Source organism: Alligator sinensis, unplaced genomic scaffold, assembly GCF_000455745.1.
Source record: "Alligator sinensis unplaced genomic scaffold, ASM45574v1 scaffold366_1, whole genome shotgun sequence".
NCBI classification, from domain to species: Eukaryota; Metazoa; Chordata; order Crocodylia; family Alligatoridae; genus Alligator; species Alligator sinensis.
In genome coordinates, this window is record NW_005841851.1 from 2531548 (window position 1) to 2557726 (window position 26179).

Sequence of the window (26179 nt, forward strand, 5' to 3'; positions counted from 1 at the left end):
ATTGTGACCTCCAGAAAGCAGCACTGTAGGATCCAGTGATGTTTGTCATTTAGGAAACCAATAATTAATTTGTACAGTTTGATAACTGGATATATCTGGAAGTTAAGGAAAATTCGAGTTACCCAGGTATAACAGAGGCCAGTTTGTCCTGCAGAATTTTTAATGCTGCCAGTGATGCATGAACCTGAAATAACCTAACTGGACTCTAAGCCCTGGTTGTCTGCAGGATTGAGAGATAGAAAACATTGCAATTTGTAAATTGAACATATCCTGAGGTGGATCAGGCGAGTGCAATGGGAACCTGCACTCCATTTCACTGCTGGTTCATCACAGAGCTCCAGTCCTGGTTGCTGGACACATGTGCACTGAGCTTGCCGAATGTCCGCAGTGAGTTTTCCACCACTGCTGCACCCTGTTTGCTGGCCTGGATCCACTACTGAACATCCATAAGTGATTTGGAGTCACCTAGGCACAATAATCACTTGAACTACACTTTTTAAATTAAGTATGTAGACAAAGCTGAGGTGGTTTGTGATCTTGTATGTGAATGCTGCTGTCTCTTGCCTTCCATGATCCATGAAGACCTTAGCACAGGAACAGGGATATCTATCTCACTCTGCTACTGCAGTAACTATTTTGGGTTCTCTTCTTGATGAACAAAAAAAAAAAAATCCCTGATGGCATTTCTAAAGCTTTTCTTCCAGTTCCACTGAAATCATTTTACCTGGGCCATACTTTAACAGGCTTTTACAATTGAAAGTGAAGTTTTAAATTTGGCACTAGATATTTGCCTCCAGCCACTATTTGGATCCATCCCCTGAGGACTATAGATATTTGCCTACAGCCACTATTTGGATCCATCCCCTGAGGACTAAGTCCCTGCAGATGCCTTTTGAGGCCAGAGTGTGGTTTTCTGTTCTAAAAGCTGATGATACTAACCTATTTTATCTGGGAGATGGTGTCGGGTGGGGGGGAGGAGGAAGAGTGAAACTTTTATGGCAGTATATTATTTGGAGTGGGCTTACTGCTGTTATATTACTTTTGCGAGTGCTTAGTGGTACACTAAGATTGAATTTACATATGCAAATTAGAATACTTATCTGATCCTTACAGTTCTTAGTGTTGCTGGTAGGGGTATAACCATGACAATCAATCACAATTCATTCTAAGAGGGTCTCACAAGAATTAAGTGAATTTTAAACAGAAAAAGTAAGTGGGGGTAGTTACCACACCTCAGGGAGATCCACAAATCCGAATTCTTGTGGCAGGATACATTTGTTTGTTAGAGTGATGGTTGTCTGAACAGCTTCATAGATAGTGCAATATCCAAAATTCACTTCAGCCGGACTGATTTCTAAATCAGAGGTGGTAACAATTGCATGGACAGTAAATGTAACTGGTTTAACCTGAAACAAGTGCAAGAACATTGGTAAGAATTACAGCTGAATTACCAAGTAAGAATTAAAGTCTATGATTTAAATGACATGATTCTTATAAAACACAGTATAAGTGAAGATGTTGTATTCTATTCCTCAACTGCATTTGTTTTAATTAACATGTTTATTTTGAACTTCAGCTTAATACTGTTCTCTTACAATAAGCAATTTAAATTTCTCTTTCTGATAACAAAAAATAACAAAAAAAACCACCTAGGTATTTCAAAATCCATATACTGGCATAGCCTTACATTTCCATCAGTATAAAATATTCCTCTTTAGATACATGTATGATAAGCTTGCTGTACAACATTTTATACTGTCAAAATAAAACTTTGTACTGTGATACCTGAGAGTGGTCTGTAATATAGGGAGCCCCAAGGAATAACTGAGCACCTTTAATAGGGTTTGAAATTCCAGAGTTTATATTTTAAAGATGCTTGTTAGGGCTTCAGCCAGTTCAGCAATTTATTGTACCATTTTGAATACCTTTTAGTGAGTAAGACTCATTAGAACATAAAGGAGCAAATGTAGATGTAGTATCTCCAAGAGCAACTTCACTGAAGTCAACCAATTGTATCTATGATGATGGCATACATTTGGCCCCCAAATATATCACGGTCATTGCTAGAACACAGATCTATGCTCTGGATTGCTGAAGACTAGGTCTGCCACTCCTTACTTAGGAGTGGTAGCTGAGTCCACGTGTACTCCTGCCTGGTATTCAACAAGATCGCTCTGTGAATAAGGATACATACCTTGTCACTTATCCATCCTACTGCTTTGATTTCAGGACAGTTCAGAGTAAGGTGCCACTTGCTCTGTGTAAGGATATCACCATCTGAAGCAGCACAAAATGACTGCTGTTTCAACACTGCTATTCTGGATGCTTGGCTTGTGGAAATCTTGTTAAAATTTATATCATCTACTACTTTCAATACAAATTATCACTAACCTTATCAGCAACTGATATCGTCATTGGGACTTCCAGAACCCTTGTCTCCTTATCAAAATATTCTCCTGCATCTTCTGGAAGAGAGTGTCTGAAAAAGAAAAATGCATTTGTTTTTCTTGAGGCCAAGAAAATTGTTACCGAGATAATATGAAACAGTAAAGCTTCAGTGGCTGTGCTCTGAATCAAATATAAGATGAATGTATTCGTAAAGATCTAAAAGGTACTTTTATTGAGGCTCCAGTCTAAGCAAGTATATGAACACAAATGGTCCTATTCATGTCTTTGTTTAAGTGCTTTACTGGATTCAGGTCTAAAGAAAATCTTTGTATGTAGGTCCTGGGGAAGAAGGTAGAGGAAAAACACAAGCGAGAAACATCAGTCACCTAGGGGAATTACGTTATATCCAAGAGACAGGAAATGTAGTTTTGTTAAAGATGCTGTTCGTTGTAAATTTCTTCCAAATGATCATACTTTCAAGTAACCATCACTATGCAAGTGAGCACTGTCTATAGCAATGGTTTCCAACCTTGGGGTCATGGCCCCATTTGGGGCTGCAATGATAAAATATGGGGTCACTCAGTCCCAGGGAGGGAGGCATGGGGGGCACATAAGCCCCAGATTTGTGCATGGGGCAGGGGTGGATCCAGGCTGCCAGCTGCAGGCTCAGTGCTCCCCGACCTGCAGCCCTACCCACAAGGCTTCTGTGGCAAAATGGGGTGGGGGGGCTTGGTGACAGTGCAGGGAGCCCGGTGCCAGCCGTGCTGCCATGGTGAGGTGTCCCCTGCCTGCCCAGCAGCAGTAGGGGGCACAACTCCACACTGCCACTGCTGCTGGGTGGGCAGGGGACATCATGCCAGGGTGACACCACTGGCATGGAGCTCCCAGCAGCAGCACTGAGCCTCCCCATCCTCCTGTGCTGGGTCCTGCCTGCTGGGCCATGGAGGCCCCTGGGGGGAGGGCAGCAGGATGGGGAGTTCTGAGCCCACAATGGGCAGCCTACATCCCCCCCTATAGGCTCCACTCTGGCCATGCCACCCATGGCGGGGAGGGACCCGGGCTCTGTGCTCCACTCTGGCCACAGCAGCCGTCACCACCTGCAGGCAGCAGCCAAGGCTCGGGTGCTGCTGGAGAGGGCAGTGGGCTGTGGGCCCTGGCCCTGGTCCCAGTCCCGAGTGAGGGGCGCCAGCAGTGCTGGGGGATGGGGGGCTGTGGATAGGGAGTGAGGGAACATGCTGAGGAAATGGGGTCATAAATGGGGTCATGCTGGGAAAAGATTGGGAAGCACTGGTCTACAGTGAACACCTCCTTGCTAAATATCCTCACAAATTGACCTGATATACTAAGACCAATTTTCTAAAGGTAAGCTTTTGAAAAACCTCATTTTGTGAGCCTAAGGGTTAGTTAATGGGACTTCTGCTTCTAAACAAATTAAGGGCTTTTGAAAATGCCATCCAATAGAAGTTGGGTGCCTACTTTCTTTCCATCTCCCAAAATTAAGTTTATATCTAGGCACTTAAGTGGGTGGTCTGATTTACGGAACAGCTCTGATGAATTAAATGTTGCTCAGTTAAAACTCGGTTATTATCAGGGATCCAGGCTTTCCATTTCCCATGGAAAAATGGGAAAAAATTAGGATTTCTCTTTTTACCTAAGAAAAACATGGATTTTTCATTTTAATGGAGAAACGCACAGATTTTGCACTTTTGCAAAGAGCTCTCTGCAGGCTGACAGAGTTCCACCCTGCAAGGGGCAGGGAAAGCAGGGGGAGGGTGGTCAGGCAGGGGGCATCATGTGCATGGCCACCAGGCAGCCTGGAGAGCAGCTCCCACAGGTACGTCTGGTGGGGGGAAGGGGAGTTGGGCTGGGACTGGGGCTGCTGCCCAGCCAGGTGGCGCATGGGGCCTGGGGCCAAAGCCTACAATGGGCAGCCCACCTGCACCCCGCACACAGATCTAGGGGACACAGGTCCCAGCTGCCGCCCCCGGGAATGAGTGCACCAGTGGGGAGCTGGCCTCACCCCAAGTCTGCAGCAGTCAGTTTGCACCCATCCCATAACAGGAGCCACTCCAGCCATGCCACGCACAGGGGAGGAGGAACTGGGCTCCACGCTTTGCTATGCTGCAGCAGCTGCTGCCTTCCATGGGCGGCAGCCAAGGCTCAGGTGCTACTGTGGGGAGCAGGGGGTTGTAAACCCAGGCCAAGGGCCCCATAGCCCTGGCAGCTGGGGGCCCTATCTGGCAGGGCTGGGGGGGGGGGGGCAAGGGACACCAACAGGGCTGGGGGCTGTGTGGGCAAGTGACAGGCACTGGCCGGGCTGGGGGGCTGTTGCTTGGGAGTGAGGGGCCTGGACCTGCGTTCTGTGAGCTAAGGGGGCAAGGGAAACTCTGATTTTCCATGATACAAAACTAAAAAAATCAAATACCAAAATGTATAGGTATTTAGAATTTCTTTTATTATAATGATTGAGGCACTGGTAGGCTTCCAAGTTGCTTTCAAATTGTAAATATATCAATAAAACCTTGTGTTCTATTGATGGACAAGGTTCCTTGGGTGAATTTGATATCTTTTATTAGACCAACCCAAATAGTTGGAGAATAGTTTTTAAGCAAGCTTTCGGGTTCAAAAACTAAGGAAGTTTCAGCAGTTGGTGTGTGCTCTTCCTGGACGGAATGAAAAGTAAAGAAGCCAGGGGCTGGGCTGGGGAGTCAGCTGCCAGGCAGATTATAATGTGTTCTATTGATACGTACATACATATATATCAGTGTTTCAATTTACCTGTGGTTTGGGGTATTCATGAGAGAATTTGTTATTTTTTTTATCAGAGAAAACCAGGATCCCTGGTTATTATTAAACATACACAACTGTGGAAGGGGCCATAGTGCAGTCAGTACCTGTCTGAAACATAGGACACAGCCTATGATATTTTCTTGAGTCCAAGTCAAGGTTCCCTGCCATTTAACATGGGAAAAAAAAACCCTTTTGTCTTCAATTTGAGTACAAGCAGCATGGAGGGTAGGTGGCTTCTGTGGCTCTGACTCCAGCCCAACCCAGGGTCAGAGTTGGAGCTGCAGCAGTCACCTGATCACCCACCTCTACCACCTGCCCCTCTCAGCCTCTGCCCCTACACCCCACCATTGCTTACCTTCTGCAGCTCTGGTTTTGGCCCTGGTGGAGCACATGGTGGCTCTGGCTCTGGTCTGACCATGAAGCAGCAGTGGTGGCAGCAGATCCAGTCCTGGCTCTGGATCTGGGGCCTCCATAACTACCCTAGGCCAGAATCTGGCTGGAGCCAGAGCCAGAGCCAGAGCCAGAGCCAGAGGGGTAAGCAGCAGCTGGGGTAGTAGGAGGAGGCAGTGGGGGAGGGGCAGCAGTGGCTGGGAGGGGGAGCAGGCAGTGGAGAGGGAGCAGAGGCTGTGGCAGGAGAAGCAGGTGTCATGGAGGAAGCAGTCTTAGCAGGGAGTGATGGTAGGGAAGTGTTTGGGGGCAGGTGCTAGGGGGGAGAGGGACTGGAGTGTGCAAGCTTCAAGGGGGCAGGCAGTGGGGGGTGGGGACATTTGACTGTCCCTCTGCCTCCCCCCGCTTCCCATCTGCCCCCTACTCCTGATTGCTTCTTGTCTTGGATTTGAATACAAGGAGGTGGGGTAGGGAGATGGCTGCTGCAGCTCTGGCTCTGGCCCCAACCTGGGGTCAGGGCTGGAGCTACATCTGCTGCCTGTCCCTCCCCTGCGCACTGTCTATATCCTCCCATCTCTACCCATACCCTCCAGACCCTCACAGCCTCTTCCTTGCCCACCTGAAGTCTGGGACAGAGCTGCTGCTGCACTGTTGTATTTGATACCGGGCCAGGCTGGGGCATGTTCTATGTCCCAGGCTGGAGACGGGTTAGAGCCCTGCCAGAGCTCCAGCAAGTGTAAACGGTGGGGGAAAGGTGGGCAGAGGCTGCAGGGCAGAGGCAGGGGGCAGGCAGCAGGGAGAGGCCAAGCACTGGGGAGGGCAGGCAGCAGGTGGGGCAAGTGTGGAGGGGTAGGCAGCAGGAGGTAAGATGCTTCAGTCCCCCACTACCTGTCCACTCCTGCCTCCCCCACTGCGTGCCCCTCTGCCACTGCTTTCCTTTTTGCAGAAGGGAAAGGGGATGAATTTAAAATAAGCCCCCTGCATAGTTATTTTGTTCATGGAAAATTATAAGAGTTTTGTTGATTTTCATATTTAGAATCTAATTGTTGAGGGGGTCATCTTAAATTCAGAGTTATCTTGGATTTAGATTAATATGGTAATTAATAGGATTGTGTGAAGCTTCAGGTGCTGATTCAATTCGGAGGGGATTTGGCCCCATTCGGTGGCCGAATCCAAATCAAATCAGGGGACCAATTAAAAGGTCTGAATTGATTCGAAGCTCTCAGAATTGATTCGAAAAAGATTCGGAGAGCTTTGGCGATTCAGGCATTCTCCGCCCACTGCAGCAGGGAGCTGGACCAGGATTTGGAGCTGGTAAGTAAGGGGTGGGGAAGGGGAGGCTGGAGGAGCAGGGAGGGGACCATGGGGGGCCCCCTGCCAGCCCCCATCCCCTGCCTGCTCTCCCAGGCCCCCTGAGTGCCCTCCAACCCCTGCCCACTCCCCCAGCACCCCCATGGCTGCCCTGCCCGCCCCAGCCGGAGGGCTCTGCCACAAGCCCCCTGACCCACTCCCTCAGCCCCCCCATGGCTGCCCTGCCTACCCCAGCTCTGGCCCTTTAAGAAAACAAAAACTAAAAAGAAGAACCGACTCATCAGCTGCTGCAGCGGCCTCCATGCTTCTAAGGGCTTGTGGAAGAGCTCCCCCCTTGCCCCCACGCTCGCTCCCCCGCAGCATGGATTGCACCCCAGCTGGGCAGAAGCTGGTGAGACGGGCTTTTTTTTTTTTTAAAGGGCCGGGAGCTAGGGCAGACAGGACAGCCATGGTGGGGCTGGGGGAGTGGGAAGGGTCGGGGGCTCCTGGCAGAGCCAGGAACCAGTGAGTGTGGGCTCTTGTTTTCAAAGAGCCGGGAGCTGGGCTGGGCATGGCAGCCATTGAGAGCGGGCTGGGGATGGGGCCTGTGTGATTCAGAGATTCAGCTGATTCGGCAGCAGCCAAATCTCTGAATCAGATTTGGCTGAATCGATTCAGGACAATGGTTCAAATCACCGAATGGAATCACTGTCCCCCAAATCAGTCGAATCTAAAAGCAAATACTAGCTGCTTTGCACAGGCCTAGTAATTAAATAATGCTTCAGCGATCTTTCTGCATAAAGATAGTAGTTATGCATTTACCCAAGAAATAGAAATGGAAAAAATGAGAATAATAAGCATAACGATACATTTTTTTTTTTTTTTACAAATGCAAGGACTAGAGCTCCCAGAACCCAAATTCTCTAAAGCTCTGCAGTATCTGGAAGTAGGTATAAGTGTCTGTTGGAATGGGAGCAATTTATTCGTACAAATGAGCAATGTAGGAGGTAGCCTGGACTAGTAACACCAATTTTAATTATTACATTAGAATTAAAAAGGTAGACATGGAAACAGTCTAGTCTGCTATTTGCAATAAATTCATACTAAATGAAGAATTGGACATTTAAGTGTTTTCTGCTTGTATGACCGCAGAAGCTAATTTTGCAGCAGGATTGCATTTACAGGCATTTTAGAAAAATATTACCAATATTGCACTCTTATTTTTACTAGTAAAATATTTAGGGCTATAAATAGGACTTAAAACCTGCTTTGTAATCAGTATATAAGCCTCCTGCACCCCATGCAATCATGAGCAAACCAACTTAGGCAATCTGTTCCTTTTGACATTGACATTAATTAATTACCAGCTCCTCTGAGTCAGTATCAATGGGATCACAACACAAGGGAAAGACATAAATAAAGACCGGCTGCAGAACTAGAGCAAGCTTGAAGACCAACAGCATCTGTCTGATTACATACCAGATTTGTCATTTACAGGGAATATGTGGGTTTTAGTTAATGAAGCCTCTTGCTATCATAAGCTCAGAGCTTCAAGCCAAGTTATTACAAAAGCTCTAGCATTTTTAGATCTATACATCTATTTATAGTACTTCAGCATCAGAGTGAATAGTTTCCCATTCTTATGTTTCCACAGTGCTACTATTCCGGCTACCGGCTTTCTAGATAAGTTCTCCACAATTGCCACTGTTTGTAGAACAGTGAAGCAAAAAGATGTTTTTCAAAGCAATATTTAAGTCGCTATTGACCGTTATTTAAGTTACATATTTTCCCTGTGTCATTTTACAGACAACGTTGTTTCAGTTTCTCCCTTCTAAATGTTATGCCTCTTCCATCATGCATTTTAATCCTTGCCAGTTCAGGACTGCTCTCAACAATGCACGCTCTCCTGTTACATCCAGTCTACTCTCAAAAGCAATGAACTTTCATTGCTCTCTGTGAGTTACCACTACATAGTGGAAAATCTTCCCAGTATTCAGCAACATTTTTCTTAGTTTGACTATATTATCTCTGTGTGCCATAGTACATAATTGCCCTTGATATTTGCATTCTTGAATGATTTCCAGCCTTCTTGGTCTCTCCCCATTCCTTAAAATAATCACTGCCTACATACCAACCTGCCATGGCTGAAGCCATGTCTTTATTGCAAGCAGGAGTACAGTTACAATACAGGTTCTCTGATTAAGTACTGGGATATGCATTGAAGACATGGAGATCTTTCCAAGACCTTAGAGTCACCCTGCCTGGTTATGGAAAGCAAATTACAAGCAGCTCTTATTTTCGTTTACCATGAGCTAAATGCTAACCTCCACCAACAGTGTTGCTGGACAGGTACAGACATAGCTGCAGCAGCACTAGTGAAATGATCCTATTAAAAAACAAAGCTAAGCCACTGCCAAAGATAGCATTCCACAAGCCTTGTGAAGCCTTGTCAGGAAACTGAAATATCCCACTTGGAAAGTTAAATGTAGTTTTGTATTTTTAAAGAACAGTTAATGAACAAGTGAAATGATCATCATAGAAAATGTTGGTCTCAATTAGGGTAGTAAATATTTTCCTTTAGCTTACACTGGCTTGAATTTTCAGATATGAAATGTCGAGGTGGAAATCATGTTACTGGGGAGTTGAGAAATAAAATATCTTTGCAAACAGATTCCTGCAATATTCTCCTTTTGCATTCCAAAAACTATCCAAGGGGGTAGCTCTGGCCTAAGACTTGCAATTTCTAGTAAAGAACACATTAAACTTTGAAAAGAAAATCTCATGAGATCTGTTTCTACTGAATTTGGTATGTTTGATACATTTACCTTTTTAATATGGTCAGACCTAAAATGTATGCTTTGTCTCCAAAATTTTCATAGTAGACAGATCTATTTTATTTTTTATGCAAAGTTGTGTCCAAGTCACAATTAGACTGCCAGTGTCTGTAGAATCTGTTCCAGAGGTAGAGAAACCGAGCAGTTGGAATACTTGAGAATTCTGCCAGTCAGCAGTTTAAAGATCCAAGTTTCAAACATGCTGAAGCTGTAATTTTATTGCAAGCAGATATACAGATACAATATAGGCTATCTGACTAAGTACTGGGATATGCACTGCAAACATGGAGAGCTTCCCATGCCCTAATTAGAGTCATCCTGTCTGTATGCTTAACATTCATACTGTATGGTTTTCAAGCTTTATTTTTAATGGCCATTCTTTCTTCCCAGGAAGCTGAATTTGTAATACTGAGTCAATGAAGCATTTATATAAATGTATCACTAGCTCAGCATTATACATCAGGCTTCTACTAAAAAAAAAAACCCTTTTTTTTAATACCGATTTGTATGACAAAGTAGCCTGGTTCTTATTTCATGAATCAGAACTGTCTTCATTTTGTCAAATCAAATTTTTTGAAGCCGTCTCATTTTTCAAATGAAGATTAACATTTTTAATTCAAACAGTGCTTTAATCCACTCAGTAAGTAATGGTGTTTCACAACATCCGAGTTTAGGCCATAATAATGGCAACTGTCACTGTAATCTGATAGATTCTAGTAGGAAGAACTGCATCCATTATTTTCCATGGATGTCATGTTATTAAGAGCTTGGGTTACTAACCTGGAATCATCATTTTAGAAACTGAGTATCTGATTTTGAGAGCTCCTGAGTATACGTGTGTAAAAATGTGAACATACTGAAATAGACAGAGCCATACAAAATCAACAGGAAATACAGATGCATGGCACCAATGGAAATTGGCCAAACTCATTAATGCTCTCTTAAATCTGAAATAACTGCAATGAAGCTATTGGCTTTATACTTGCATCACAACCTAACCATGCAATCACACCTAAAGGAACAGACAATGACTTATCTAACAGGGGTGTGCGAAGTGGGCCCTATTTGATTCGGCCTAAATCAGGGACAGTGATTCAATTAGTTGATTCAGATCACTGTCCCTGATTCGATTCGCCCAAATCTGAATCCAAAGATTTGATGTTGATTCGGAGAATCAGCAATTCAGACACAGGCACAGCTTTAAATGTTTTTTCTACATACCTTGAGGTAGCAGGTGCAGCTCGTAAATGCTCTGATATTGGGGCACATGGAGCGTCCTACAGGAGTGCAGAGGGGCTGTGGCAGAAAGCCACCTTTGTTTCTCCCCCAAAAACTCTGCTCTGTGACAATGTGATTAGGATGGGCCCAGCAGAGAGACACACCTTTACGCGATCTCTTTAGGTTACCTGAGCTGGATACATTCCTGAGGGAGGGGGGAAACCTGCTCCCTCTGCCTATGTGACTAGTTTCACATACCTGGGTGAGGGGCTTCCTCCCGGGTGGGCTAGAGTCTGCCCAGCAACTAGTGATGTATTTCAAATTGGTTGGCTGACAGCCAACAGGTGCTGGCCTCCACTGGACCAGGTAAATGAGGTCACAAGGGCTATATAAGTTAAGGACTGCTCAGGAGGAGGGGGCAGCAGCCATGAGGGATGCTCAGAGATAGAGAAGAGCTGTACCATCTGAAGCTTGCTCTCTCTCTCAAAACTCATGATCAAGGAGCTGCCTGCCTCCAGAGGGAATCTCCAACAGCCTCTGGATGATACTTGTGAGTAAGCTATCTGAGATCTAACTAGATCTATAGCTTGCAGTAACTCAGATGCGAGATCAAAGGCTACCCCAGCCACAGGAGTTTGCTCTATGGGATTTCTCTGATATTGCTCTACCCTGTACCCTAGTCTAACCCTACCCTCTGTAACCAATAAACTTCTCCTTTGTACCTAGTGTGGGAGACTTATTTTAAGTGGGTCTAGATTATGCCTTGGGGTCCCCTTGGTTCGGCTGACTAAGGGAGACCACTACTTGTGCTTCTGACTGAGGGAAGCATCCCAGCTTCTTGAAGTGAATCAAGTACCCTTGAGGGCCTGTGTTTCCCAGGGTGCGCAGAGCCAGAATTAAGTCCAGAGCTCTGGGTGGTGGCAGTGGAACCCCCAGGCTAGCGGGTGTGCTCCAGGAAGGGGGTCGGCCAGACATAAGCCACCCCCAGGGAGGCACTCGGAGCTTGGAAGGTGGTTGGGCGCAGTGAGGTGGGTGGCTCAATGCAGGAGCGCCCCCTACTGTCCCACCACAGGGGCCCTCCCCACGTGCTCGGCGGTGAACCCGGAAGTGGACCGGAAGTACTTCTGGTTCACTTCCGGGTCTGACGGGGAACGCGCAGACCCTCCCCCAACCCCTGGCTCAGTGATTGGCCACAGGGGGACCCCAGGTACACCCACCAGACCCAATCACTGAGCTGGAGGGCATGGGGCAGCTCCCCAGTGCACTTCTTGGCAGACCCGGAAGTGGATTGGACGTGCTTCTGCTCCATTTCCAGGTCTGCTGCTGAGCGCGCTGGGGAGGTCCCCTGTGCTCCTGTGGGATGCTCCATGCACCGCAGAACCACAGCATTCATGAGCCCCTGCTACCTAGAGGTATGTAGAAAAAACATTTAAAGCTGTGTCTACGTCCAAATCTCCGAATCTTTCCAAATCTCTCCGAATCGATTTGGAGGGTTCCGATTTGATTCGGAGAGATTTAAGGGTCCTCTGATTCGATTCAGATTCAGAGATTCGGCCACCAAATCTGGCCAAATCTCCGCCAAATCGAATCAGGGACTGAAACTTTTCACAGCCCTATTATCTAACTCTATTTAAAAATAATGATTATTGCCTTAGTTGGAGTATAGCCAGGAAAAGACCAAATCGCAAAACTAGCCTAACTGGATCTTCTAGTTTAGGTAACTGGACTATTCTATATGAATGTATTCTCATAAAGCTTTTGATACCTTTAATAAAAAAAAAACCTAGCACCTTTCCATTTTAAATCTGCAAAATTCAGCCTGCAACTAGAGATAAATGTAGTACTGTATAACCTCTCAAGGAAAAAATGTATGGCACAGGAGATACGCAGCAGCAAATGTGGCTGTTCTTCACCTGTGTCATAATACAGGGTCACTTGTTCAAGGCTGACCTAATTAATGTTCTGTGAACTAAGCACACTATACAGATCGCTTAATACCTTGTCAACTGTGTGACAATGCTGTGCAACTTATTCTTGTGCAAGATTGGCTTCAATTGTAGTAAAAAAAAAGCCCATCAGCATTACAAATGCTAAGGTTTTCACACTGTTGTGGTCACAGCAGGGAAAGCATTACCACATAGGAAAGTGATCCAAGTTAATTTCCTCCTGACATTTCATAAATATAAAGGAGGAGGGAGGAGGAAAGAGAAATGGGCCAAGTTCAGAATACACATGCAATTGCAGTGAAATCAAAGTGTAAAGTCCAGCTCCCTGCAGTCAGTACACATAAGACTGTTTCAGGGCACTAAGGAACTGCTGGGGGAGAGCCCAAAGAGCCAGGTAGGAGCCCAGGTGCAACCTGCTAAGGAGGCAATTAGTCTGTACCTGCACCTGGTCAGCTGGCAGGAAGAGGCAGGGCCTGCCTCATATATAAACCCCAGGGCAGAGGCCAGGAGGGCAGTTCCCTGCCAGCAGCCAAGGGGGAAGGAGCTCTCCCAGAGCAAGCAAAGGGGAGAGGCCTGACTGCAGGGGCAGCTTCTGATACTGTTGAGGGATGGAGCACCCCCAGGGTGGCTCAAATTATGTTATAGCTGGGCAGCTTGAATTTATGTTATAGCCTTGGGCCTTGCAGCTTGATTTTTATGAGACTGGTGGTTTGGGTGAGGCTATTAGGGGAAGGAAGAGGCCTCATTGGGGGCCCATGGCAGCATGGGGACCCCAGCACCAGAGAGGTTGCAGCACTTTGCAGAGCGAGACAGGGCTGCGGAGAGCCCAGGGAGGACAAGGGGGCCAAATTACAATAAGGCCTAGACTGGACAACGTCGGTACCACTTGCGAGGCTTGGGGTGTGGTAAAGGGGTGGTTGGAACCATGCACAGCCCATAAGGCTAGGGTGCCCTGAAACACCTATTTTGAAGTGGGACACACCAGAGGTCCGGAAACCCACAGGGTCCAGAGACACAATCAAGACTGTGTCCAAGAGGACTTAAAGGCAGCCTCCCTATTAATCATTCCATCAAAGACATGGCAGGTGAGAATAGAGGGTGCCCATCGGGCCAACTTGGCACAGTAAAGGGGCTAAGGCAGATCACAGCCATCCTTCAGGACCCCATCCCATGACAAAGACAAGGAAAATTTTGGCCTACTCTGACTTTCCACTGTGTGGCTCTTTAAAATATGGTCTTTTATATTAAACAGACAAGAGATTAATATTGCTTATTTACCTGGGCAGGAACTTCAGTTGCACACTGAAGGATGACTGGGCTTGAATGTAACCTGTTTTCGGAAGCAGCTCCATGTATTTGCTCAGTTTTTTGCATACTTCAAACTTCAAGCGCAATGCAGCTTTTGCTCTATAAACAGATCAGAAGGCCCTGAGTACTTCTGTAATGTATCCACTCCAAGTTCAAATATGTTTTTCTCAGTTTTATTCATCTACTATGTTTTGCCTTTTCCCCTTTTGACTCAGTTCTGTATTTTTAGAGTTATTCTGGGTCCAATTCCAATTTTTAGAGTTATTCTTGGTCCAATTCTATGTCAGACCCTGAACTGTTAAAGAAAACTCGCACAGTTGTATTGACTCTCAAAGTGCAGTACTTCCAAAATCTTATGTTCTATTTTTGAGTTTCCCCAGCTGCACTGGAAGTGAAATATTCTGTAGATAGATATTTAAAAGTGACTTTGAAACAGTGATACATCAGCAGAGCAGATTGAAGATCAAAGCTGATGTGTTATAGAATGCCAGCTAGTTATTACACATTTAACCTTTGTTAATCAGCTGCTTCAGGAATTCAAGCCATCTAGCTGCGTTGGTAGTTGGCCTCTAAATGGTCTGGGCTGCAGCAGGGAACCCACTCAGATGGAGTAGCCCCACTGTAAGATTGACTCTAAACCTTGTTAGGCCACTGCAATCCCAGACAGGGCAAGATTAAATAAAAGTAACCAAGAATTAACTAGGCCATTAACAAAAGAAAGTGCAGCAATCACCATGGTATCTAGCTATGGTTTCACATGTTGGCAAGTGCAAAATGCCATAGTTTATGCTAGGGAAATAAGAGGAATTACCCAAAAAGTGGATGGTGCACAGAAATAAAACAACAAACAGCCATTTGGTAAATTCTGATGGCCTGATTTGTTCAAGTAATCTAAAGAGGCTTTAGAGTTCAGTGGCTAGCACCTAGTAAAATATAAATAGAGAGGAAAAATACTCTAATTGTATTAGAGAGCAAGGGATTTTTTTTATACCAGGAACTGCAGTGATAAAAAGAAATCATATCTTTAGGGTGTGTTTCATTAATTATGGTGACCTGTGACTAAAAAACAGGAGTTGACATATCTGTTGTAACTAGGGCTGTCAAACAATTAAAAAAAAAAAATCGATCGCAATTAGTTGTGCGATTAAAAAAAATAGTTGAGGTTAATCACAATTTTAATTGCACAGCTAAAAACTCAAAATGCTGAGCAGAAAAACTGAAATTATGCAAAATTATGCAGGTATTTTGTATGGTTGGGGGGTGTGTGGGGGATTTTGTGAAGGTGTGGGGGGGCTGTGGGTGTGTGTGTGAGATTTGGAACCCGGGGAGGGGGTTCCTGTATGCCCTGGCAGGATGTGGGGTACTGCGAGTCAGGAGTGAGGGGCAGCAGCAGGGCTAGGGGGTCTGTGGCTTGGGAGTACAAACAGGTACACACAGGCACACAAACACACACACATACCACCCAGTGGGTAAGTCTGTAGAGGGGAAGGAGCATGGGGGGAGGGAAGAGATGTGGGGGGAGCAGACCGAGGTCCCCACTGTGAGGGAGGGAGTGAGGCAGGGGTAGGGGCTTGATGAATGTGGCCCTGGGGCTGAGGCAAGTCATGGGATAGAGCCGTGGTCCAGGTACGGGGGGAGCACAGCTCCCACCACTGCGTACACCCCCAGGGGAGGCATGCGGGGCACGTGCCCCCCAAATTCATGTGTGGGGTGGAGGTAGGCTGTGGGCTTAGGGCTCTGTGCCCTGCTTCCATTGCCCCGGGAGCTGCGCGACGCCATGCTGTGCCTCCTGCTGCCGGGCAGGCAGTGGATGCATGGCACGGCCAGTGTGTGGCTTCCAGGGCAAATGCAGCATGGCACAGAGAGCCCCAGGCCACAGCTCACCTCTGCCCTGCACACAAATCTGGGGGGCACGTGCCCCTCTGTCCCATGACTTGCCCCAGCTTCTGCCTCACTCCCTCCCTCACTGTGGGTGCCTTGATCTGCACCCCCCACCTTTTCTGTCCCCCATGCTCCTCTCCCCTACAAGACATACCTGCTGGGCAGTGCTCTACATGCCACCAGGCTGTGTTCCTGGCCGTGTGCAGGCTATGGCTGCTCGTCTCTGTCTATGTCTGTGCGCACCCCTTCTACCCCACTGCAGCAGCCTGGAGCCTGGGCCGCCCTGCGTTCCTCTGCGCTGCCACTGCTGCCCTTCTGGGTGGCCCAGAAGCAACAGGGATGGCAGTGGAGCAGAGCCCCTGCATGGGCTCCAAAATCACGTGTGATTAATGCGTTAAAAAAAATAATGTGAACACCAATTAATGTGTTAATCGTGCATGTTAACTGTGATTAACTGACACCCCTAGTTGTAACCTATCGTTCATCCCTTCCAAAGAAGGGATTCTGTAGGGCTAGAGGTTATGTTGATGAAAAGGTGATATTGCCCATCATGTTGCTAATCTTTTATCAATATGCACCTACAGGTGGTACACAGGAAGCTAAGGTAATGTTTTGTTAGGCTAGTGATTTCAAACAGGTACTGCAGCACCCTGGGGTGCCTTACGATTTTTTCAAGGGTGCTGTGAGCACAATGTCAGCACTGTTAGGTGTTGCACACGATTCATATAATAAACCCAGAGATTTCAAACAGGAATCCATCATATTAAAAAACATTCTGACTTGTTGAGATCTTGTTCCGAGTTCTTTGCAACAGACAAATTGCCCTATTATTTTTCCATAATCAAAAAAAATGAGTGAAAACTAAGACCTAACACTTTTCAAGGGGTACTTTGAGACAAATGAGGGGTGCCTCAAATATAAAAAGGTTGAAAACCACTGGCTCAGCCATCATTTTCTGGGGCAATGTATTTCGAATAGAGAGGATAAGTTAGGGCCCCAATTCTCTTATGGTGCTGAGGACAGTCTCCAATGTATTAAGGATGTTTAACTCAGTTGGATTTTGAAAAGGCTCAGCATTTGTAAGATTGTTCTCATTAGCTTGGTTATGTTCTGGACTAAGTTACTTGACAGCACCTTCCTTTAGGAACACCTAAAACCTGGTATTTGCACTGGCAGAGCAAACCAGTTTGATTTGACAAGTTATTCTGCTCCTGCACTTATCTTGTCCCTGGGTGTGGGTTATCTAAACTAAGTAAAATCTCTTACATAACTTGTGCTTGTCAAATTTGTAAGCTGAATTTCTGAGATAACAGCTTTCATTTCTTTCCAACCGCAAAAAATCTCAGCAGTGTCTAATTCTGGTAAGAGGTTTAGAATATATGTCTTCTAACAGAAATAGTAAAAAACAACAATCCTATTAGCATGCACTTAAATAGAACCTAAACTAAAGGGATTGTTAAAATAGGAACATTCAGCATGTAGCTGCCAGTAAGCGCGTTAGATAGACAGAAGAAAACCAGTACCTGCAAGTCAATTAACAGAGTGGCTCATATAGCTATTCTCCAAAAAAAAGAACTATTGCCTGGGTCTCTAGATTATTAATAAAACCAGAGCACTGAAGATACAAACAGACGTTGTTTTTGTTGCAGCATCAGCTGTGTTCGGATGTGACCTAACAAAGCTGATCTGACTGATCAGCAGAAACAGATGTTGCTGGAGCCACTGTCCCACAGGGTAGGGTCCCTCCCTACTGCTCCTGGGGCCCAATCCTGTGGGACATAGCCCCAGGTGCTGTGCCCTGACATGAGGCATGCTTCTGCAAGTGGGGAAAACAAGTCGAAAAAGTCTATTCCTGCCAGGGAATTCCCATTGCGTGCAATAAGTGAACAGATGTCCTCCCCTATAAAGCATCACAAACTGTGACTATATTTGGTTGCAAAACATTTTGGGGCACCTAGAGCATGCCAAGGAGCAAGGACATCTGTTCACTTGCACCTTCTGCTGCCACCAACATTTTTATGGTATCTGTTTGCACCCTATATGGTTGCTAAAAGTCCCAGCAAGGAAAAAGTGGCTTGAAGCTGTCTTCCAGTGCTGACATGCATCTCAGACTAACTCCAGGTGAAAGCCATAGGAAGAACACCACCAAGACGTATCAGAAGACACTGCAAACTGAATGAAGGCTCTGGTGTACAAATGAAAGACGTTAAACATTCTGACCTCCCTAAAACTTAGCATGTAAATTTAGAGCTGGTGAAATCTGCTGAGTTGCCAGCACTAGCAACTGAAGCTTTTCATGTGTGGAATGGGTACAGCACAGACAAGGGCACTGCAGTTTTCCCCTCACTGCCCAACCAGGGTGCCTTGCCTCAAAGGGGCTGGAACTGAAAAATGATGACATAGTTCAGTCAGTAGAGATGACAACTAAGGTTGCCGTGTATTTGTGCATTGTGGCTGCATGTCCATTAAGGACTGAGGGGAGAAGCAATGGCATAACAAGCAGAGTTGGTACCCTGGGCAAACACTGAGAGCAAACGGTGGGGGGCACTATTTTGGGGGGGGGGGCAACAATCTTACCCCTCCTGGGGACTCCTAAACAGTCCCTGGCTAAGCTGCTGCTACTGCTGCTGCCTCATACACTGCCAACCATGTTCTAAAAGCAGCAGCAGCATCCAGGGACTGTTTTGGAGTTCTTAACAGGGGTAAACAGTGGGGCTGCTCCTACTGCTGGGGCAGGAACTTCACGGGGGCAGAGTGGGGAATTGTGGCATCCCTCATAACATGGTACCCAGGATTGGTGCCCCTCTTGCCCACCCCTAGTTATGTTACTAAGGAGAAAACTGGAAAAAAATTAGCAGAAGATACTAGAGAATGAATTAAATTCGAAGTCTATATATTCAGGGCAGGAGCAAGAAGATTCTGAAATTCTGATTAGAGTCTAATGATGTTTTATTTAACAAGATTAAGAGAGTACCAAGGGATCACTGTGGCTGCTGACAGATGTTCAGTTAAAGGTGCAATGGGATCTGATACTCAATCCCAATAATAATGCTTCCTGCCGTGCCATGTGTATGGCAAGAGGTGTTATAATTTGGATCAGCAATCAGATGCCAATTGCACCCTATTTCCAGTGCAGAGGGAGCCTAGAATCATGATCCTGGGCTCCCTCTGCGCTGGCAAGTAGTAAGGCAGGAGCCCAGTCATCAGATCGGCTTTCCCAGCCACAGAAGCGCACTGAAGTCCTTTGCTTGAAGGGCTTTGATATGCTCCCTTGACTAGAAGTGCTGATCAGCTGACTGCTGTTCCCAGGCACAGGATAAGGCCAGAACCCTTTAAGACTCTCATGCACCCCAAGCTGGGTGAACTGATCAGCTGATTGGCACTGGTCATATGTTCAATTTAAGGTGCAATGGGAACCAGCCATGAAGTTATTGCAAATATTTTTGTGTATATTTTTATATATTTTATATTTTTATGGCACCATTAATTGCATGAACAAGTAGTGGGATTACTGCTTAAGACATGATTAACTTAATCATACTTTAAGTGTAACGACTGCCAAAGGCCTGTTATTTAATATTTCTAAATATGATTGTAAGAATTTGGGGAATCTGTCTGTACACAGTTTATGGATTCTGTTCAATACTGGGGATTCTTTCTGTAAATCTGTGTCAAATAACTAACTCAATTTGATTGCAAAGTTTGTTTTCTTCTCTGTCATCTGCCATCAGTTCCCTCCATACTGAGCTAAAGCCAACCAGAAATCAGTTAAATATGTTATTGCTTTGTCTAGATCTGAATAGTGCTTATACTACAGCAGTGGTGCTCAACCTTTTTGCCTGGTGGGCTGGACTGGCAGTGCCCAGCTCATCCATAAGCTGGATCCAGCTGGTGTTCCCAGCCTGGTGCCTGGGTAGGCACAGTGGGCACTATGTGGCCACATGGAGGGAGGCAGTGGGCAGGCTGGCCCTAACGCAGCCCCTCAGGGGAAAAGAGTTTGCCCTGGCCCTGTGGAGAGGAAAGGGGATGTGGCTATCTCTGGGAGCTCCACCAGGCTTGAGAAAATGATGTTTGACATTTTTACTTCTCGCTCAAGTGACTTCTTATAATACCATTATTTTGTTAGATTAAAAAAACCCCAAACCGATCACAAATGTATTACTGAGTAACTCACCTGCTTTGAATGACGATACAGTCCTGATATAGTCTGTCATACATACAAATCTTTAGATCAACATTTGGATTTGTTACCCAAACTGGCACATCAACAGAAACACCAATGGCAGTAAAGAACAGCTGCATATAAAAAGTCAAAGTTACTTCTTACTATCACTCATTCAAAATCCTAATAGATCATTGTGAAGAGTAGAGTTTATACTGACAACCTACAGTAGAGCAATATATCCTATTATTTAATAATTAAACTATTTTATTAGAATAAAGGAAGCAAAACCTTCATATACTATAATTTGTCAGGTTGCTTGCTATTCTAATGAACATCAGCTATACTGATTCTTGCCTGTCTGCTATCAGGGATTCTGTAGCAGAAGCTGCAGAGGAATGTTATGCTGTCCCTGGTAGTTCAACAGTATTTTAGAATGTGTAAAATCACTGGGCGTTTTTACACATGCTCTGGAGGTGGGGGAGTGGTGCTTTAATTAGAGCATCTCCAAGAGCCACTCTAATTAAAGCGCTGCCACATCTTCTGGATCAGCGCCCCCGCGCTTAAAAATGGCATTCAGTGAGCTTTAGTTTAAGTGCCCCCATCACCATTTTTAAGTGCAGAGACACTGATACACAAGACGCAGACTTGATTAATCGTGTCTGCTCCAATACACTGGAATTCCAGCACACTGGAGAAGCCTTGGGGCTGAAGTATAGGTGCCCTCCATGTTTTAAACTGCATTTAGCACTACAGTAAAACAACTCTAGAGACTTCAGTTTTGTTTATCCAATGGACAATTACAGAAAGGGCACAGAGTACAGGTATTATTACAGTGACCCCTGCCAGATGATTCAACCCAGACCCCAACAGATATCTCCTCCCTCCCAGGGTTGAAAGAAGCCTACTCATAATGTTATGAAGACCTGGACTATCCTGCTATAGCTCCTTTTGTTGAGCAATCCCTTTGTGGACTTTGGGTACTATGGGGGACTTTGAGCTTCCTGCAAGGTGCAGATTTTCTGGTAAGCTTCTTAAAGCAGCCTCCAAGCACATTTTGGGCCAAAACAAAAATGCTAAGTTATAATATGCTATAGCGGCAACTAGATTTTTCGTTAGTCCCGGTTGTCACTAATCTGTTCCAATGCTAGGGAAGGCCACTGGTGGGAAGGAAAATAAAGTGTGTGTGTGGGAGGGGGAAAATGGAGAACTGATCAAGGGGAAAAAAAGTATATATTAATTTCCTGGCAACTGTGCATTTTTCTGATATAATCCAGAGTAGAACTGGGATATCAGAGGAGGTGATTTGTCTGTAAAGAAAGTTGAGAATCATCAGCAAGCATAAGAGCAACAGTAATACTCCATAAATAGAGGGGCCATGTAGCCTTCTAAAATCTGTTATCTTCAATTTCACAGTACATCACTAGGCTTGCTCTTCTTTCTTAGAATAACTACTGTACATTTATTTTTCTCTAACCTTTCCCATGGTTTTATCCCCACCTTCCAATCCTATGTAGTTCTTATTACATGGAGAAAGATTTCAAGTGTGTAGAATTAGCACAAGAAATACTCACTGGGTTGGAGTTTTGGTTGTCAAATGTAAATACAAATTCTGCCTGAACATCCCCAGGAATGGCTGGAACAAAAATAACTTGAAGTTTGACGGAGCTAAAGGGTCCAATTTCACCTTCTGTAACCTAAGGAAGAAAATAAAACAAAAATCCTTTCATTAAAATCTGGCTATTTTACTGTACCTAGCAATAATATCCTGTAGCATTAGATCAGCAGAATGCTTTTGTAAACGTATTTTCAATGACATAGATATTTCCTTTGTCAAAATGAATGCACTATGCTGACCCAAGAGAAAAGCATTAGCAATAGTTCCTTCTTGCAGAAAGCCAAAGGCTTCATCTGAGATGCCATGTGCCTTTAGTTTCCAGAGGCAGTTCAAAATCTTGCATAATTCTTAGCTTCTGTAGGGACAATTTGTGTGGTTGCTTGAGTTTTTCTTGTTTATTCTATGTTCCCATTCTTCCAGCAGCTGAGAAGAATATCAGTCATCTCCTGTCATACTCACTCAAATCTGAAACCTTGTCCATCCCTCCACATCACCAAGCACAACCTGTTCTCAATAGCTGTATTGCCACTAGTTGTTGATTCCTTTATTTCCTGTCTGAACAAATTTCACTTTAACCCCCTTTTCCAACCTTCTAGACTGAAAAAGGCCCTAACTTTAAGGAAGGCACAAATATTAGTTGGTAAGAATTTTTTCAAATTGCATGAAAATAGTAGTGAATCTGTGAAAGGGGATGAAACAAAATCTCCACGTCTCGTCACAACACACTTTGGTTTAATTATGTATTTTAAAAGATAGAGAGAACAGAAAGCAGCTGATTCCAAGACTGAAAGAATAAAACTGTGTGTAGAATCCTTCCTGACAGAACACCCCTTCCCTTCCATAATAATATGGTTTATTTTAAGTATTAACGGTGATAGAATATGATGAAAGTTAATGGGCTTGTCACGGTTTGTCAGTCATAAACCAACTCCTTCCACTGAAGCTAAAAGAAGTTTTGCTTAAGTAAGGAGTGTAAAATTTGGCCCATATTCAGAAATTGGTCTTGCTCAGTAAAATTAAGACTAGCTGAATGCTTGGGCATATCTCAACAAATTTATTACCTTGCCCAATGTAATTTCAACTGGTGATTCTTCAAGTAGAGGTTCCAGTGGGCTTTGTGTATTTTTTGCTTCCAGATCTGCCTTTGGGATCGGTGCATCTTGACTGAATTGTTCTAAGAGAAAGAAGAGAGAGTACTACAGGTATGTAACTCACTGAGAAATATATCACAGCCTGAGTCTATTGGCTTTTGGGGAATACTGCATGCAAATCAGTTCTTACAGGCCTTTAAGTGGGCCTACCATGGCTCTAGAGAGAGATTTTTGTTTGTTTATGAGAATACATGGTCTATGGCTTGTTCTAGTCCAGAGGAAGGTCCATTATCCTGACTAAAGGATCTTCCACTCCTAGAAACAGTTCAGTACTCCAGTGGAATGTAATGTGATTGAACCCATGGTAGTACCAATGGAAACTGGGTCCTACCAGAGACCTTGAACTGGGGTCAATCTAAGTGGGAGTACGATGAGCAGAACTGTGAGGTAATGCATTCAAGAGGATGTGTGCTGTACAGTGTGCCGCTTCATGTCCACCCAAATAAGAAGCTTTTTCAGTACAGGTACAATAATAAATAATTTTGCTTCATATGGCATTTTTGCTCCAGAAGGACCCCAGAGTAACTCCATCCATTAGGGCTGTGCGAAACGGCACTGTTCCATTTCGCCTTCAGTTTCGACGGTTCGACAGAACAGTGTTTCATATCGAATTTCATTTAGAGTTGAAACAGCTGTTCCGTTCTGTTCTGTCAAAACAGAAAGGTTGTTCTGACGCTGTTTCAAGTTTCACTGGGGATGGGAAGCAACCCAGAAGGGCTGCTTCCTGGTACCCTGCGGTAGATTGTACTGGGGGCAGGAGGCAGCCCAGCTGCACTGCTTCCCCATCCCCCGTGCTACATCGCGGTTCGACAGAACAGTGTTTCATATCGAATTTCATTTCGAGTCAAAACAGCTGTTCTGTTCTGTTGAAACAGAAAGGCTGTTTTGACACTTTTTCAAGTTTCGCTGGGGATGGGAAGTCAGCCCAGCTCCCGCCCCCAGCGCGATGTAGCGCAGGGAATGTGGAAGAAGCCCAGCTGGGCTGCCCCCTGCCGGATCTTGCACTGGGGATGGGAAGTCAGCCCAGCTGGACTGACTTCCCATCCCCAGCCTATGGTCAAAACATTTCGACTTTCGAAACGTTTCGACCAGCCTCGTTTTGTTTTGAGGCTATTTTGAGGGCCTTTGTTTCGTTCCGATTTTGCTGTGTCAACCTCAAAATTGGTCAAAACAGTGTCGGAACAAAACATCCGGCAAAATTTCGTACAGCCCTACCATCCATCTGTGTATATAGTATGAAAGGACTGGGTGTCATTTACTAATTGGTGATGACATGCTTCACAGCAGTTGGAGGAAAGGTAATTTTGATTGACCCTAAAATATGTAATGGGATTTCTGCATGACATGGAGAGCAGATAAAATCTCAGTTTTTAAGATGTCATCTGAAAGACAACTTCCAGATGCTGTATGGTATAGAGCAGTGGTTCTCAACCTTTTTAGACTCAAAGCACCCTTCACTCAAAATATCCTTTGGAAAATGCTAGGACTTAGTTTTCCCTCTTTTTTGACAATGAAAAATAACAGAGCAATTTCTATGTTGTAAATAACTAAAAGATCCCAATAAGTCAGAATGTTTTGAACGGTAAGGATTCCTATTTGAAATCTCAGAATTTATGATGTGAATCATATTTGCACACCAGCAGTGCTAACATTGTGTGGCACTCTTGAAAGGATCTCAAGGCACCCCAAGGTGCTGTCACACTTTGAGAATCACTGGTGTGGAGAGAGCACCATAACTATAACAAAATATAAAGAATTCTAACAAAATCCATCAAGTTCCAAATATAAAATCCAAATATTTTGATTTAAAAAAAAAAATGTGAATCATAGAATCAGAAAATTAGGGCTGGAAGGGACCTCAGGGGGTCATCTAGTCCAACCCCCTGCTCAAAGCAGAACCATCCCCGACTAGATCACCCCAGCCACGGCTTTGTCTAGCCAGGTTTTAAAAACCTCCAAGGATGGAGAGTCCACAACCTCTCTGGGTGGCCTTTCTAGTGCTTTACTACTGTCCTAGTGAGAAAGTTTTTCCTATCACCTTCTCCTCCAAGTGCTTAGAAATGGATTACTTGAGGATCCGCTCCATGATTCTTCCAGGGACAGAGGTGAAGCTGACTGGTCTGTAGTTCCCTGGATCCTCCCTTTCTTAAAGATGCCCTTTTCCAATCATCTGGGACCGCTCCTACCTGCCATGAGTTTTGAAAGATAATGGCCAGCAGCTCTGCAATCACATCAGCCAATTCCATAAACCTCCCCCAGTGCATCGCATTCAGCCCCATGGATTTGTACACATTCAACTTTTCTAAATAGTCCCTAACTGTTCTTTTGCCACTGCCAGCTCCTCCCCAAATTATGCTGCCAGGTACAGTAGTCTGGGAGCTGACCTTGCCTGTGAAGACCGAGGTAAAAAAGGCAATGAGTACTTCAGCCTTTTCCACATCATCTGTCACTAGGCTGACTAACAGTTTATTTTGATCAGAATAATTTAATGACCAGGATGAATGGGAACACTTAGCTTCTCAATATCTACAATGCCAGATACAAATCTTTTCTCCCAATCTTACTAAGCGCAAAGAAAAGATTAAAAGATGAGAGGAAAAATGTCTACGAGGTTCATCTTTATGTCACTTTGTTCCTAAAATTGTAGGTTGTAAAAATAGAACTGTCATGTGGATTTGTCTTCTGAAAGGTGGGTATTCAATTCCTGAGGCAAGAACAATGATAACAATTTTAAAGTCTCTGTGGAAAAATCTAGTTGGATTTTGAGTAGTTTTTGTTTGATGCTGAGTTGTTGACAAGCTGGGGCAACTGGGGTAATATATCAAAACTGATCTAAAAAAAATCTGTGCTAGCACAATTCTCATTTCTGTCAGCTGCCTGGATACCTTTGGGTTGAGAAAACGTTAAAATAAAAACATACTATATTACTACTACTACAATGGTAATTGTTAGGGTTGTGCAAACTTCGGGTGCTGATTTGATTTGGTCCAATTTGGTGCCTGAATCTCCGAATCCAAATGGAATCAGGTGACCAAAGCTCTCTGAATTGATTCAGAAAAGATTTGGAGAGCTTCAGCTATTCAGGCAGTCCCTACTCGCTGCAGCATGGAGCTGGACCTGCACTCCATGCTGGTAAGTAGGGAGTGGGGAGGGAACCATGCGGGGACCCCTGCTAGGTCTTATCCCCTGCCTGCTCCCCAACCCCG

The 26179-nt window shown here is 44.9% G+C and overlaps 1 protein-coding gene across 7 annotated transcripts in view; it reads right to left on the reverse strand.

Annotated features, from left to right (window-relative positions):
• CFAP74 (cilia and flagella associated protein 74) overlaps window positions 1–26179 on the reverse strand; it is a 119001-nt gene that overhangs the window by 20817 nt on the left and 72005 nt on the right. For 6 of the 7 annotated variants that reach the window (XM_025211682.1, XM_006016243.1, XM_025211666.1 and 3 more), the window contains 6 exons: window positions 22884–22996; window positions 21779–21901; window positions 20217–20338; window positions 14132–14260; window positions 2392–2479; window positions 1233–1406 (listed from right to left, as the gene is read on the reverse strand). In XM_025211682.1, the coding sequence (XP_025067467.1) occupies window positions 1233–1406; window positions 2392–2479; window positions 14132–14260; window positions 20217–20338; window positions 21779–21901; window positions 22884–22996 (749 nt within the window). The remainder of the gene's footprint in view (window positions 1–1232; window positions 1407–2391; window positions 2480–14131; window positions 14261–20216; window positions 20339–21778; window positions 21902–22883; window positions 22997–26179) is intronic. The other variant, XM_025211676.1, reaches the window with a different exon arrangement.